The sequence below is a fragment of the Carassius auratus genome, chromosome 7, assembly GCF_003368295.1.
Source record: "Carassius auratus strain Wakin chromosome 7, ASM336829v1, whole genome shotgun sequence".
NCBI lineage: Eukaryota > Metazoa > Chordata > Actinopteri > Cypriniformes > Cyprinidae > Carassius > Carassius auratus.
Genome location: NC_039249.1, coordinates 32,400,425 through 32,418,268, shown reverse-complemented (window position 1 = coordinate 32,418,268; position 17,844 = coordinate 32,400,425). Strand labels below are relative to the sequence as shown.

The 17,844-nt window shown below is 36.8% G+C and overlaps 1 protein-coding gene across 2 annotated transcripts in view; it reads left to right on the top strand.

The window, feature by feature from the left end:
• Positions 1-1,613: 1,613 nt before the first annotated feature.
• LOC113106520 (zinc finger protein 609-like) overlaps positions 1,614-17,844 on the top strand; it is a 58,790-nt gene continuing 42,559 nt past the window's right edge. For both annotated transcript variants that reach the window (XM_026268541.1, XM_026268543.1), the window contains exons 1-2: positions 1,614-2,002; positions 9,872-10,740. In XM_026268541.1, the coding sequence (XP_026124326.1) occupies positions 9,997-10,740 (744 nt within the window). In that variant the 5' untranslated portion in view covers positions 1,614-2,002; positions 9,872-9,996. The remainder of the gene's footprint in view (positions 2,003-9,871; positions 10,741-17,844) is intronic.

Here is a 17,844-nt window from a genome sequence, read left to right as displayed (position 1 = left end):
GCCGTGTTTACACCTGTGACGACAAGAGTTTATCAGGATCAACTAAACGCTGGATTTTCTAAAGTATGTCAAATATTTAAAGTTCGTGGCATAGAATCTTTAAAATATGTCTGCGAGTTTTACACACCGGCCTGAAATTGTGGCAACATTTCCATGCCCCAAAACATGACGCTGAATTAAAGGAACTGTGATTGGTTGCTTGACATGTCAGTCAAATGGCATCATTGGCTGGCCTTTTTTGTCAATGAAAGCTGCCATTAATTCCAGACCTTGAGTCTGAAGGTCTGGCTTTGCGAGACTACCCTCATATCAGTTCAAATTTGTATAATTTTTCCCCCTTTCTGAAAAAGGATATGTAAGCAAAATGATAATGCTGTTCATTTCCTATGAAACATCCTACGGCAATTCATACATATTTTACAGAGTGGATAACTAGTATGTATTTGTATGACCTCACTGATACAAATTTGTATGTTTTTTGCTAAATCGTATGTCTTTTACGAGTAACCTAACCCTAACCCCTCCCCTAAACCTACCCGTCACTGGGGTCTATAGAAATCATACAAAATTTAACGAGTGAGGTCATATGAATTCATGTGAGTTAGCCACCTCATATGAACTAGTTGTGAGATAGCAATGTAGCAATAGAGTTTGCATAAATGTTTTAAGGTTTTTATGTTCAAAAGTCAGCCAGGAGAACTAGATTGTGAACAAAAACTGAAACCATATAAATAAGTAAATAAAAACATTTAATGCACTTACTTTTTCATCAAGTTGCTAAGGAAAAAAATCTTATTTTTTTAAATGATCCTCAACTATATTAAAATTAAAATATGCAATAGTATCTCAATACTAAAATAACCTGATTTGATCGTTTATTATAATGGTAAAAAGCACTGCCTGATCAAATTTATTTTTATCACCCATAATTAAGCAGACTAATTAATCTCTTAAAGTAACTCAAAAAGACACTCTGTTTTACAGTTATTAAAATGTAATCTTAGAATAAGTGATGACAGCTGTTAATAGTATCTATTTTTATCCATTAGATTGTTTCAACTCAGATAAACAGACCTAGACTGTTCATAATTGATTTATGGAATATGATGAAGAGTTACATGATTACAGCTCTGAAGTATGTTTATGTCATTCATTCCAAGATTATATACACAATTGTGACTAAGGCACTGCTGATAATTAAATCACAAACAGAGTCATTAATTATTAATGAACTGCAAAAAACATAAATGAAACCAAAATTAAACTATTTGGGAATGTTTCACACTGTTTTATTCATTTACTTCTAATTGAAATGTGTCTGAAATAGTACAAACAGTTTATCATTCCATATTAAAGACATATAAACGGTTGCCATGTAAAAACAGGATATGGAGATTAGATGTAAATAAGTTGAGACAGAAAAGACACCAAGTTTCTGAATGCAATTCAAACGCTTTGGAATCTCATCGCACACAAACACGTGGGAAGCTTCAGAAAGAATGTCTGGCAGCGTTGGAATGGAACGTCGATCCAGCTTCCGCATCTTGACACGCACCGCGTGCGCAGGGTTCAATCCATGCGGATCATTCTCCTGGATTTCCTGCCGCTTCCTCCTCCTCCTGCCCTTTAGTTACATTGTATCTCCCTTACTGAAAGGAGCGAGGGCTCTAGGACTCAACTCAAGGAAAAAATGAATGAATACGTGAAAATGGACGTGCCGAGATGTTGGATATATCGTCCTGGAGTATAAGAAATACCTATTTGAAGAACGTTTTGAGATTTAGATCCTGCGATGCCAGTTTCAGGGCAGTGTTTCCATTTCTGAAAGGGATCTTTAGGAGTGTGATGGCTGCTGGCCTTTCCTTTCTCTAGTTGCTGGATGTGTTTGGAAGTGCACTGCTTTGGGATCATTTTTGGAATTCCGTACACAAATCCAGAGGCATTCCCACCTTTCTCTATGGAATGTACATAAGTGTTCTCTGGATTGGGGTTCGCGAGTGGGGTAAGTGGCGCTGGGATTAATGCATTTCTTTTGTGTGTGTGTGTGTGTGTGTGTGTGTGTGTGTGGGTAGGGGGTGGTGTTTTATTGGTGCAGATGGAGACTGAAGGTGCTTTAGCCCGTTAGCTTAGCTTAGCTCGGTTGGTTGTCATGGCTCACACATGCTTTGACCACCTTAGCAAGTCATTTCCTCAAGAGCAACGCGGACCAGTGCGTTTGAACCGCGCGTTAGGTGCGGCGAATCGAACAACGAGTTCCAGTTTACTCGATTACACCAGTAATATTATTTCTCCCCTGCGCCGAATAAGGAAATACGCGGGTTATTGAGTCAATAAACACTCCGACTGTGCACTGGGTTGTTTATGCTGGAGTTGCAGTTCTCTGTGGAAGAGCACGAGTCTGTTATGAATGTCAAAGGATGTGTGAGTATCAGCAGATTCATAGTGAATCACTGTTTCAAACACAGAACTCCCAACCTTCAGCAGCCACACATCTTCAGAGCAGCCCCCATACACTAACAAAAGGTATTAACATTGCTTTTTAGACAAGGTACCATGGTTATGTCATGGTTTTTGTGGAGAATACCATGATTTTGAACAAGTATTATAGTATTATTTGACGTGACTTGGAGTACTTGAAATGTAAATAATGAATGTCAAAGTACCGTCGTATTAACATCTGATATCATCTTTATTACTCCTCTTATCTGCTTGCTTGATTTTCCCACTGGTTCAGAATAATTGCATCAAGCCATAATTCTGCTTGTTTTATCACTGTGTTGATTGAGTAGAGGCCAAATGTGTTCGCTTTATGATGGGGATTATAAACTCTGTGGCTAATCTTCACTGTTTTACACTCATCCTTGTCAGAAACAGTAGTTATCTTTAAGGTAAATTAAAAAGGATTTGTTGCTGCAGGCTAATGGGAAATACATTTCAATGTCACCATATATAGATGGGAATGGGACATTTTGAAACATTTGTAGTACCATGATTGTTGTAGGTGTACCATTTTACAGGGTTTCTTCGGATCTTAAACAGATATTAGAAGTCTTAATTTGCCCTTACAGAAAATAAGATATAAAAAGGTCTTAAAGGTGACCTAACACTCACAGTTTCACCCAATCTCATGTTAATCTTGAGTATCTATAAACTAGTATTGCATCCTTTATATCTCGAAAAAGTCTTTAGTTTTATCATAGTTATGAAAGAAAGATCCAGCTTTACGGTTCTTTATGAAAACATCTGAGCTCCTGGAGGGGGGCCATGGGTGGAACTAAAGAGTGACGAGCACTTGAGTGTTAATTGGCAACAAAACAGAGACATTTGATGCAGTTTAACTTACTTTCAGCAGTTCTGAATCATGATCAGGATCATTAATAGCAGGGACCGCTTCATCTTTCAGTATCAAATGATGTGCAAATTCAGCCTCGAACTGGGCCTTGTTTATAAAACGTTCATCAACAAACACACTTGCAAAACACTACCCCGAAAAAACAGTCTGAATCCACTGTTTACGTAACGCTGGGTTCTTCGGGAAGTTGAACAAGGTGATCTTTCCCTTTGGAGACATTCTACCTGAGCGAGTCCTGTGCAGCGCTGCCAAATGAATTGCATTGATAGGCACGCTCTTCTTCTTCGTTGGAGTTTTACGGCAGTTTGCATCCATAGATAGGCACACTCTTGTTCTCGTTCTGGATGATGTGTGTGCATGAACACGCTCTTCCGGGAGAAATGCCCATATAAGGAGTTCCACCCTTCATTACATAACGAGCCACGATCTAAAAAAAAATTCCGAAACTTGCAAGAAATCCAGAAGTGTGTATTTGGCACAGAATTACTCTTATATGTTCAAATTATTATTATTTTTTTTACTTTGGCCATGTTTATCATGAGAATCCAGCTCTTTAATAGTGCAAATAACTCTGAATGCATGAATCCGCATTAGACCTCCCTTTTAATTTCATAAAGTAATGGCTTTAAAAGTTAAATGCACTGCAATCAACATACATTTAGTTTAAAGGCAAACTGAACATGCAAGGTCTCTTTTTCTGAGAAACTGAACAAGATTAAGTGTAAATTAAGCTGACATTGGCAGATGTTTGCTGATGTTTTAATCATAATCAAAACTTAATTTTGAACAAATTCTCAAAAAACAAGACTTATTTTGTTTTTCATGTAAATGTATCCATTTAGAAATCTTTAGACATTTGCAACTGAAAACAAGACAAAAATACTGATGAAGAACATTACTATTTTCCACTGTGATTAAAAATAAATAATGGAGATCTGCTGGATGTTGTATTTTCAAACCGCGAAGCACTGCTAGTACAAGAAATTTGCTTACTTATTTAATTATCATATTGACTTAAAATCAAATTTTCATAAATTCTTTTCCCCTTAAATGTTCTTTAATTGGTCTTAAAAAGGGATTTAGTTGTTATTCTCTTCATAAAATCTACATAAACCCTGATATAACTACTATGATATTCTTTGACATACTTGACATTCTTGGCCATGTGAATACATTGGTATGTTAATAACATCTTGGTTTATTCAGTCCCATGGTTCCTAGTTGAACTATTGTGCACTACTAAGTGTATGAGAATGGAACTGAAATGCATTTGCCCTAATGTATCTATTTAAAGAATCAGCACAGATATCAAATGGCATCAAGCGAAGACAACATTTGGAAAACAGAAAAATCATCGTATATAGCATAAGGAAAATAATCAGCTTTGAGAAGAGAGCCCAGAGTTAATTTAATCTTAGAAAGAAGTGAAATGAAATGAAATGAAGCGTTGATGCTGACATATGCTGAAGATGTTTCAGAAATAATTTAATTAGTCTGAACTTGACTTTCATATATAGAATTTTGTTTACAGTTTCCTCCTTCAGTGACAGATTTTGTTTATACAGTGTAGCACGCACATTGATATAGGTTGATTATATTGGCCACAAATCATCTGCCTTTACGTTGCTGTACTCTGATATTATTAGATGGTAATACTATGGAACTTCATTCCATGAAACCATGTCCAAAAAACATTGCAATATTTTTTAAGGGTTTCTTGACACCAAACACAGGCAAATATGTGAACTTCCATATCATCTACTTTCAGTATGATTTGCTTTTATCAGTAGAGTAGAGTACTTGTGTGGAGATGAGTTGGCAGTCAGCCGGAGGGCGAATCTATTACCTGTGTCTCAGACAGGGTTTTTTTATCCTCACTTTCGCTCTCTTTAGCTGTTTAGTGTCTTGAGATTTGTCTGCAGGCCAGAGCTAGATGTTTACTGTCTATACTTGACACTTAAAAAAGCTTTTGGTTTAGCTTTGGTCTAGACAGCTATGTTTTTTTTTTATGTTTTTTTTTTTTTTTGTTCATATATTGTAGTGCTCCTACCACAAACAAGCTTTGATATTGAAAGTTCTCTGATCCTGTGTTAGGATAGTCCAGAGAAATCAATAGGTCTGAGCAGATGGGAGCGTACAGCTGGAAGAGAGGGATATTGCTGTAGCTCTGTAATGTTTGTGAATGCTTAGAAAGATCTTTACACTTATTATGAATTTACTGTTGTTACCACTCAAGCTATGCACATCATTCAGTTCAGCATTTAATCTTTATTGACGTTACAAGTGGTCTGTTAAGCACTTTTGTTAGATTCTGCCATTAAGTTAACTTTTTTAATGCAGATGAATGTTAATCTGTCAGGATTTTTTTGTGTAACATCAATACGGATGATAATACTTAGGGGTGGGAATCTATGGGTATCTCGCAATTCGATTCGATTACGATTCAGAGGCCCACGATTCGATGCATCATAATGTTGTCATACAACCTGTGCATCTATTAGGGGTGGGAATCTTCAGGCACTTCATGATCCGATCCAATTCCGATTCTGGGAATCAAGATCCAAATCCAAAATTATTCTTGATCTACATAAAAAAAAAAAAAATTACTTATTTAAAATAAGTGTTCTTTAAGTGTCCGAAAGTTTACAGACAATAGTTTTTTTCCTCAGCATTGTTGCCGTTTGATTATTAATGATTAGATCATAGAAAGTGGCCGCTTTAACAGGCTGCATTCACGCACAGATCTATCGGATGTTTTGTCAGGCTCTGAAAACATAACTGACTGTGTGTACATCAATTTTGTATAAAAGTATTTGAAAATGAAAGTGCATTTAACCGCAACAGAAACTGAGCTTCAGGACAACAAACAAAAGTGCATGTGAACGTCTGTCAGTGTGCGAGCTTCGTGCATCTAATAGTACTGCATTCCAAATGGCATAAATTAGCTTATCTAAAATAAAACACGGCGGGTGGAAGCACAGATTGTCAAGATATGTGCACATTTGTCTCACAGCGCAAATTATGTGCATTGAATGCACACACGTGCCATATGGGGGAAAAATAAACAAGCTCAGAATCGATTCTGAACATTTCAGAATCATTGAAGAGAGAATCGCGATGCATCAGATAATCAATTTTTTTCTCCCACCCCTAATAATACTAAGAATATTTTGTGAAGTGTGACGCCATTAAGTTTCCTACAGACAGCTTGTCATTAATATGAGTTTGTGTTTTAATATCTTATGTTAGTAGAACTTGATTCTTTCTAAATTCAGTTCCAATAAACTTTTATAATAAATCTGTTCTAACATCTTATTAGTGTTATCTTTCAGAAATGTAAAAAAAAAATCTCTGTATGGCTTAAAAATGCTTTAAAATGTTTTAGTGAAATATAACTATTTATTACTATTGCTGTATTGTTGCGTCAGTGCTAGGGCTGCACGATAAATCCCATGCCATATTTAATGCGCATCTAGTCAGTAACTTGTTCTGTAATCAGCGGTAAATCTCCATCACATGCGCGCTTTCACATGGCGCAACAGTTACTACACAGAGCCGTTGTTCACTGACAAGCTGCGCAAAACATTTACGAAATATGATTGTGTTTTTGCGCAACTTGTCAGTGAACAACGGCTCTGTGTAGTAAATTCTGCTCCATGTGAAAGCGTGCATGTGATGGAGATTTACCGCTGATTACAGAACTGACTTTACGAACAAGATACGTATTAAATATCACATGCGATTTATCATGCAGCCCTAATTGGTGCACAAATATAAATTATATCTCATTCTTTCTTGTATAAATGAAGTAAGAAAGAAAGCCTCTTTACACAGATCTGTACTGTATTTTAATTTTTGAATTTAACCTCTCAAATTTACTTGACAACAATGGCTTTTTTTTTTCCAAAATAAGTTCCCATTCACTATTTTATGATTTTACAAAAAAAACAAATATCAATATGCTTATTACATATTGTTATCACAAAACATTAATTCTGTGATGACAAAAGCGTATTGAATAAGCTGTACATCTCCTGGACTTTTAAAGGGATCAGACAGGCTTTTCACATGAAACCCGTGGTGCACAGGTTAGCTACAGATGTTACAAACTGACTTTGACCCCTTTGACTTTTTTTTTCTAGCAGAACATCTGCAGTCTTTAGATCTGCCCACTGTGAAAGAATGATCATCTGGGGGTTATGTAGAGCGTGCATGGTCATCAGATGATGGCTCATCAATGAAGGGGCCAACAATCAATAGAAGGTTTTGTTTCTTGTTCTTGGTGGGCTATTGTCATTTACGAGGCATAGTTACAGAGAATCCCATGTTGCTGTTGCAGTAGACTCCAAATCCTTATTTAAATGGCAATACAATCATGTCCATCAGGACTGTCAATCTAGATTCACTAAATTCAGGAGGATTTTAAAGTTTTGTGTGATATGGAAGCTATGATTTTCTTAATATCGATGAAACATTACTGTATGCATTTATTTTGAGATGCGCACTAGGCATTCAAACTAGAAGCACAGTCAATTCATGTGAGATGCTTGATTGGGGAATTTCAGTGTCTGAAACAATATTAGTAGCATTCAATTCCACACTGTGGCTTTTGTGATGATCACAGACTGGCGAAAACCTAAATGAAAGGCTGATACAAGCTCCAGCTTATTGAACAAAGCCCTCTCCTCGCTGAACTGATCTGCTGTTAAGCTTGGTGAAGCATTTCAAACATGGATAGACTATGAGTTAATCAGATTCTTACAGATTTAGTGTAAGGCTGCGGTTTCATTTTATTAGAAAACTGTGGTCGTTGCTTTCCAGCCCTTGTTTGCAGCCCCGAGCCCCTTAGCCCCTGCAGACTTGAGTGTTAATTATTTACACTGTCAGAGGTCAAAGTGCGTGCTCCTTTGACTTGTGTGAGCTTATTTGGATGTATCCTTGCTAAGCAGAGATGACCTGTGAAAAAGAATGGCTGCCTTAATTAGTTTACAGACATCAGGCTTTGAATGAAGCCCAATGTCAACAGACACATGCTCTTAACCAATAATTTGGCACAAAATATAGGTAAAAATGCTTATAATTTCACACTTCCTTGTTCTATTTTGAAGGAAATGGTTATCTATGGCTTATCTTATGTTATCTAACCCTGCTTGCTAGAGTGTAACATCTAGCTTTTGTTTGCAAGTTTGTAGTAGTGGTCAAGTGGTAATAGGGTTTTGTATAGGCTGAAAAACCTTAACAATGTTTATTATCTGCTGGCATAATTTTGGAAATGGCAAAAGATGAAAATTCCAATTGGAAATCTTAAAATGGCAAGGTAAAGAACAATTACCCTTGGCGTGTGTTTCCTAAATGCAACTATTTTTGCAAGTTCCAATTTTACCAATAGAGATCATCAGTGTAACTAAAAACCATAGTTAGCTAACGATGCTATTTGGAAAATGCACCTCAGGCCAATATGACAGTCCCAATATAGGTTATCACTGTACTAATAAATGAAAAATGTTGTAGTTTAACATACATTTGTGTGTGTGTGTGTGTGTGTGTGTGTGTGTGTGTGTGTGAGTACAAAATTCGACATCTTCATAATCACCAAATTATTTTTATGTACTATTTTGATGTACTTTTTACTGACAGGACTCTGCATATTTGTATCTGAATAAATAGTCATATGAAACAGCATAAATATTTGAGTATTGTTTCTACCATAAGTGTTGGTTACAAAATCTTTTGCAAATGTTTCTTCACCAGATACCACAGCAACACAAATTATTTACATAAGTTGAAGTGTGGCGTGCAATTTATTTTACTTTACTTGCATTAACAATGTAGTGTTAATCAAGAAAGTACTGAGTAATGTAAGAAAACTACATGCACTTAACATAGGTTAATTTAAGGTTTATGGTTAGAACCTAGTTATCACACAGTTATTGCTATAATATGTACATAGCATATGCATGCATAACAGGACTGTAAAATAAAGTGTTTCTGAAATTTGATTTGGAAAGTACTGTGTAGCTTAAAATAACGGCAAGAAATAGGGCTGCATGATAAATCGCATTGCCATTTACATGTGCTACTCGTCAGTAAAGCAATTAAGTAGTAACTCTCCATCACGTGCAATACACAGAGCTGTAGATCACTGACAAGCTACACAATATCTCGTTTTTAAAGTCGGAGATGAATGGCCTTCAATAATGAACGCGATATTACGTATATTGTGCAGCCCTAGCAAGAAAACAAGCCTTTCTGTTGAGTTTTTCAGATTAACAAGGAAAAAACTGATTTGCATCTGGTTAAGACACTATAACTCTCATGGTTTTATTTTATTCAACTTGTGTACTATGTAAAGAATGTTATGTATACTATTTAACAAATTGGAAAATGTTATTGCATTTTATATTTGCTCTTGGGTGGTAAGTCAAGTCCTTGTGTCATGCTGCATTTTCATCGCTACCCGTTTCATTTTCAGACTGCAATTTCAAGCCAGATAATCCCTTTTCTATGTCTCTCCTCTAGGGCAAAATGTGGGTGACTGGGAAGTTGACATCAATACGTTGAGGCTACTGTTCTCCTTCTCCCCACACCCTGGCAGTCTGAGGAATCAGACGTTACTGTGACAAACCTGGGCCGCTGGCACTAAAATGTCCCTAAGTGGTGGCACTGCAGGCGGGAAAGGTGTGGACTCGAATGCGGTGGACACTTACGACAGCGGTGATGAGTGGGATATCGGGGTTGGAAATCTGATTATCGACCTTGACGCTGACCTAGAGAAGGACAAACTCGAGATGTCTGGCACCAAGGACGGAGGGGGAATGGCAGCTCCACCTAGCGCAGTAGCGGCTCTGCCAGACAATATCAAGTTTGTGAGCCCAGTGAGCGCCCCTCAGGGCAAAGAGGGCAAATCGAAATCAAAACGCAACAAAAATTCTAAAGACAATAGCAGCAAGTCTCCAGCTGCAGATGGAGCAAAAAAGGACCATCAGGGACGGACCCAAGGGGAGGTTACAGGTGCGACAGGTAGTTCAGGAGGTGGCAACTCTGCTCCTGGCAAAAGTGTCGAGAAGGGCGCCAAGGCCTCACGTGGTGTGCCCAACAGCAAAAAGGAGAAGGACGTATCGAGCGGGAAAAACAAGAAAGAAAAAAGCGAAAGCGGACCAGTTGCTGTCGTGGCAATTGAGAAGGAGATAGTAGCGAATGCTCAGGCGTTTGGAAGCACACGCAGCACGCCCTTTGACAGTACACAAAATGCAGACATGGCTGTGACAGAGCAGCTTGGGAATAACGCTCTGGAAACTGTTGGAATTGTCTCTCCGTTAGCTATTAAATTAGAGCCAGAGGAGCTTGACGGGGAATGCAGAGCTTTGAAGAAGGTGAAAAATGAAAAGGTAAGCGCCTAAGGCTTCTGAATTTGAACCGTTTAGCAGCTAATGGAAATTGTGTTATTGAAGTATTGATAATGGGAGTCAATATTAATGACCTAACGCCTGAATGCAAGTGAGCTATTTCCTCTGCAGTCAGGGTTTCTTTGCATTGCATGTGCCTTCTTATTTACATTTTGCTGCTTTTATGAATCAGATAGTAAAGATGATATTGGAAATTATATGCAGAAGAGTGGTGAACAAACGGAGTAAATGTTGTGAGCCAGATTCAAAATTGCATTATGCAAATAAGCATTATGGTTATTTAACCACTAGGTTGTGGCTCTGGCTAGGGCTGCACAATTAATCGAATTTCTAATCGCAGTTATAATTATGGATGCCTCAGTTATTTACACAATTATTCGTTCAAAACGGCAATTAATTGTTCAAAGTCCACTTATGTTATTGTGTGTGCTTAAGATGCTTTTTTCTTTCTACATGTTATCTTAAGGGGTTTTCCCATTATTTTAATATTAGTTTTAGTATAACCCTATTATACCATTAATATTTTTTTTTTTTTTTTTTTTTTTTTAAAGAAGAAACCAATCTGATCAACATTTGGTCAACATTTGAGGCTTCATATTATAGAAAAGCACTAAAAGTTTTTCAGTTAGTGTTTTCAGCTTGTTAATTTTCATATAAAAATTAGGCATGCAGTTGCATCAAACAATAGTAAACATCATTCAATGTAAATTGTGATAATCGTAATAAATAATTGCTATTACAATTTCAAGGGAATAACCGATAATTATGATTTTGTTGTAATCGTGCAGCCCTGGCTCTGGCATTTAATAAATATATATATATATATATATATATTTTTGAAGGATTAAATAAATAATCATAGTTTGTGTAAAAAAAAAAAAAAAAAAAAATTAAGCATTTAAGCAGTATTTTACTAACAGTAATTGTGGGCAATATGCAAAAAAAATCATATAACGATTTTTTTTATTTATTTTTTTAATATCAGGATTCATGATTTTATCACGTTTATCGCATATTTAATAGGCCTACTGTCCCTTTAAGACCTGCACGCATCTAATATACAGGCACATATATTTTTCTCTCAACTGTTTTCTTTCATTTTAGACACAACCAATCAACTCTACATGTAAACCTTGTGTGTTTTGACCATATTAGCGCAAAAGATAACTTCATGCGCTATTTGACGGGCTTAGCACGCGTGCTTTGGGTGCGGCGCTCAGAAATAGCACAGGTCAGACCAGCGCACGAATGAAACATTTAAAAGCACATGCAAATAATGAGAGAGTAACTCTACTACTGAGTTAACACTGCAGTGAATGCGTGTGGTGTTGTACAGTATATGACGGAGGCGCCAGAACTGCAGCTGACAGAATGTGCGCTGTAGCACCATACTACCATATTTCTTTAAAAGCAGATCTTCGAGACATTTTTTTTATCCTCCACGATCAAAAATCATCATATCGCACACCCCTAACTAACACCATTGCATTACAATTTTTTTTTTTTTTTTTCTTCCTGTCGTTCAATTTATGAATAGAGGGAAGTTTAGGCCTGGTTTGACTGTCCATGTCACTTAATCCCAGAATCGGACCCTCCTAACCCCACTGGCCTAACCTTTCAGTGGGGGAAGGGCTGGAAGAAGGTTATTTAACTGCATGTATACAAGCTTTTAATCAGAACAGAACAGATTCTCTGCTTCTGGGGATCATTAAAATTGGGAAGGAAATTCCAATTATCCAGTTTCAGATCTTAAGAAACTGAGTGATGCCATTGTTTGTTTGTCACTTTTACATTGGCCTTTTATCTGTATGAAACCTAATGATGTAACTTTTTGCAAGTGCATACTGTTCGACTAAAAGTACAGCTGTGGATTGTCATATTCATTTCAGGATTATGTGTGCTACTGTTGTGCTTCGTTACGTAGGTTGGCCAACACTGAAATGTCAGTCATGGTAAAGAGCCTACCCTGTGACTTTTAAAAATGGTTTAAAAGCCTATTTTAAGGTCACTCCCTAAGGTTTTTTGACTTTTTGATGAGAAGCTGTGACAAGAGAAATCTGTGGTTGATCAGGTCTGTAACTATAATTTCAGATTGCTAAAGAGTAGCCTAAATGTTATATTGATGACCCAAATGCTTTAAATCAAAGACAAATCCTGCACTTTCCCCAGATTTCCATAGTGCTCGTCTTTGAAGCAAGTCTGTACAAAATAGATCTTTGCTTCCCGGTGTTTGTTCGAAATCACATGACACTTTAACCTCGTGTCAAGTGGATATTAAGATATTACAATGTTTAAAACTCATAAAATATGATATGATTTGTATAATAAATTGGTACGTATTCTTCATCTGAGATCTAGAACACTGTTTTACATTTTATGTTGTGACAGTTGATTTTACACTGGTATTTCATGTAATTTTGGTTCCTTTAGACAACTGAATATCATGTACTTTTAATATATTTTATTAACTGTTGACTGACTAATAGATTTTCTCATGTTTTCCACACCTTCATTTTTAGTATCTGCAAAATCCAGTTGGTCAACCAAGGTTTTTTTTTTTTTTTTGTAACAGAGAGGGTGCTGCAAAAAAATTTTTTTGATAGCATTTTAAAATGTTCAGTTTTCATTTGACTCATGATGCAGCACGCAAAAGTAATTGATTTAAAGAATACAAGGTACCAAAATGTTAGCCATTAAAGCAATGGCAGATCTGAGAAACAAAGCCTTTTCGTGGTGCTTTTCCCTCAGCTTTGTACATCTAGTATGTCTGGATGGGTGTTAAAGCCAGCAGCAAGGGTGGGGGAAGGGAACACGGCTAGCTCGCACTGCTAATTCAGCTCATGAAAGGCTTGAGCAGTGAGAGCAGCTGTCCTCCATTGTCAGCCAGCAAATTTCCAGCATGCCTCATTTCACCTCTCCATGTGAGCAGAGAGAAAGCTAGAGGGCAGAACAGAGGGGGATAAACAAACAGAGACCGATAAATGAGGGAAGGAATGACTAAATGAGAGAAAACTGTTGAATGCCTCAAGTTGCCGCAGTGCTTCCAGACGGAGGTGAGGAGAGATCATGTGTTAAATGCCAGCAGTGAAGTCTGCTTGTAGCTTTACGAGAGGTTGGAAGGTGCTCTGCTCGGATCTGCTACGAAAAAAAGGCCACTCGAGGGCTAGGGGAAGAAGAAGGGGGAGCAAATGACCTGGCTAAATGAATGAGGAGGTGGGGGTTGCATTGTAAGTGGATGAAGTCTTTAACTTCCTACACACTAAGGAGCTTGTCAGCTCTCCCGCAGTTCCACTGAGGCGAAAGAGGACTGCTGAAGAAATCAGGGCTGCTGCACAGTTCACATGCTTGCAATAATTAAAGAATAAAGTATTAATTGGGACACAAGTCCACCATATCTAGTGACACCACAACAGTTGAAATGTCGAAATTGCAAAGAATGTGCCATTAATTGTTGGTTCCAAATTTTAGATGAACCACACTTTCAAAAGAAACATTCTGGCCATTGCCAATTAGCTGTTAGTTATCTTCGTTTAATTGTAAAATATTATTTCATATTTTATTAAATTAGTTTAAATTAATAGAAACAAGCATATACATTTAATTGTTCACTATTCAATGCCAATACTGATGTCAATACAAAATCACTAATACTGCTGATTGATCAATATGGTTCCATTATATTGTGCATCTTTAGTAAAACTGTTGCTGCATCAGCCTTGGATTTGTCACAGTTAAAAGAAATGCTGTATAGTACTGTCTGGTTTCGTGGACAATCCTAGCCTGAAGCACACTTTGAGAAATCCACTGCAAACAGTTCATCATGCCGGAATCTTTTGGCATGGATTATGCGTTATGTTAGAGATGCACTAATCCTACTTCGGCTGACTGCTTAGGATGCATATTATGAATCGCGATGTGTTTGTTTAAGGTATGTGGTCTGATCGTTTAAACTGCTCTCACGGTTCAGAATGAGGGTGGCAACTTGCAGTGATTGGCTGTAATATTTGTAGAAAACTTAACATTAATGCATAGCATGTGCAGCGCATTGTTTTGCCCAAATGAAAATTATTAAGCCTTCTCCTTTAGCAAAAACAGCTGTTGTATAAAGTAACCCAGTGTTGTGGGGGTAGGCATTGGACCATCTTGAATCTCATTGTAATGGCAGTTCTTTCATTTTGACAAGCACCATACTTTAAGCCCTTGGGCTGCTATAAAAAGGGGAACATTATTGTTTGATCAAGAAAATCACAAGATCGCATTCTTACATCTTTCATGTGCCGCAGAATGTGTAAATAGATGCCATTCAATGTTGCTTAGTCTTGTGGTGAGTTTAACATCTTTGTGTACTGGCATTGTGTGTCAAGTTACTCTTGCACTAATGAGGTTAGTGTCGCTGGAAAGATCCTTTTAAGAAGATTAGAGGGTATTGTTGAAGATTTCAGCGACAGAATTGCTTTGTGCAGGAGACAATCCAGGCTGTGTCTAGTGCTGCTTTAGTTTTCAGTTTACACATTTATTCATATTGGCGTTAAATGTTGCATAAAAGTCAGTTCTGGTAATTATGATGGTGTGATTGAATCTGAAATGTTAAGTTTGTTCCTTTAAAGGGTTCCTATTATGCTGTTTTACAAAGTCTTGATTTTGTTTTGGGGGTGTACTATGTTTTCTTGCTTAGTGGTAGGGCTTGGTGATAAATCGATTTTATCGATTAACTCGAATGTTTAGTTTAAATCGATTTGTTGGAATGAAAATTGGTTTTCTTTTTAACATCCGCCGACACTCCAGTCAGCGCTTCTGTAGGTCCAAATTGGTCTAACCCTCCCCCCGTGCGTTTGCCATAGAGACATGCTGCTGGGTGAGAGAGATGTTTCGCCTGACGAAATGAACAAGACCACGGCAGCACAAGAACACCTGCCAAAAAGCAACTTGGATAGTTAGATGCATGATGGGCTAGTATAAAAAAATTAAAATAAATTAAGGTCTTTCCAACTTTAAGGTAATACTGTTTTTTTTTTTTTAATCATCTTGTCTCAAATTTGACAGGTAAATGATAAAGAATGATAGGCCCTTTTGTATTGCATTGCATATCAGGGATGACAAATTGATGAAAAGACATGCTAATTGTGACTAGATGTTACTTTTGAATTTTGATACTTTGCGGTAAAAGTGGCTCTCTGATTGACTCTACCCTATCAGTGCAGCTCCCATGAAAAAAATAGTGAAGACCTCTGACAGTCTTACAAACATTTACAAACTGCATCCAGTATGATAAGAATGTTATGTTAGATTTTAATCATGTTATGTAACGTTTTCACTGTTCACAATGGCAGGGCCTGCCATCTGGTCTTTTTGGCTTAGTTTTGACTTTTCAACAATTTCTTTGTCACCTGAATATTGATTTGAAGTGGGGGGTGGGTGTCGATTAAATCGTATTTTTTGTGAAAAATATCGAAGATTTCTTTTAGGCCAGTCCTACTTAGTGGTTCGAAAATGCACTTTTTCATAGGACTACACGATAAATCACATGTGATATTTAATACGCATCTTGTCAGTAAAGCCGGTTCTGTAATCAGTGGTAAATCTCCATCACCTGCGCGATTTCACATGGATCAGCATTAACTACACAGAGCCGTTGTTCAATGACAAGCTGCGCAAAATATGATCGTTTTTTTTGCGCATGGAGCAGCAGTACTTAACACACATTTTACAAGATTAGATGTTTTGTCAGTGGTGCTCAAAATCTTCAAATCATTGCCATCGTCCTCAGTCATCTCTCCTAGTTTGTTTATTTGGTAAGTTAAATTTGATGAACTGTAATATAACAGCAAGCCGTATGCAAACCTTTTCTGTGCCTTTCTCAATATGGATTCAAACTTCGGGCACACCCCCACCCGCTGAAAAAATAACTGCATTTACTATGTACAGATAAGTGCAACAGTAATATGTATTATGTTTATTTCAGAAATTTAAAAGTTAATGTAAAGATGCATTGCTGTCAATTTGTATTGTTATTTATGAATTACTTTACTTACTACAAAACATGAAGCACTTCTTCCTCGTAGTCTTGTTTGATGGACTCAACCAAGCACTCTAACCACGACCTGGCCCCAACTCGCCCAAAAAAGTAGCAAAATATATAAGCGCTGAGGTTAATGATCCCCCCTCCCCCACAGAGTCTCAGTTACTCATTATATCATGCAATGCTATGGATGTTTTATGTGGATAGAACGTGTGGTGAAGTATGTTTTGCTGCTTCAGGGGTGCAGAGTGCACATGTGAGATGAAAGGCTCATATACCCATAATCCCATGTTCCCATAATCATGCATCTGTAATATTGTTTGTAACAAATAAAAACATGAAAAACAAATTTATTTAATACACGAGTTTTAACACAATTTGAGTTAAATTACTAAAATAAATTAACTTTTCCACGACATTCTAATTTATTGAGAAGCACCTGTATATTGTCTCTATTGTATTTGTTTGTGCTGTTAGATTATTTGTTCTGAGTTTCTATTATTTATTTATTTTGCCTATATGACTGTATTTTTATCCCTAAGCGCATAGCACATACTGAATCATAATGAAACCATGACACTAACACTATACAAGCCAAACAATTAGTATGTTACACATTTGCAACTCTAGTATCTACTGTTAAGATGTATTACTATGAGTACCTTAAAAAAATGTGTAACGTATAATTAAAAGACATTGCTTTAGGAGTTGTTGCTTAGTGAAAAATTGGGTTTCACAATGCAGCCTTAAATTAGAGATGTGCCCTGTATTCGGTAATGCAGTGTATCACGATAATGAACATGAATGATATTGTTATCGTGGGCACTTCAAAATATTTTGAATAAGTATTCATTACACATTATTTCGATTTTTGAATGCATTTGAATGTTTAGTTCTTTTTGTTATAAGACAAAAGTTAATTAAACCACTTATGCTGTATTATGACAACAATTTTTTGCAACTAAATTTCAGTATCGTGATAATACCATATACAATTAATCACAATTAATCACAACTAGAAGATTTGATACCGTTATACAGCACTCTAAACTTTGACTAAAACTAGG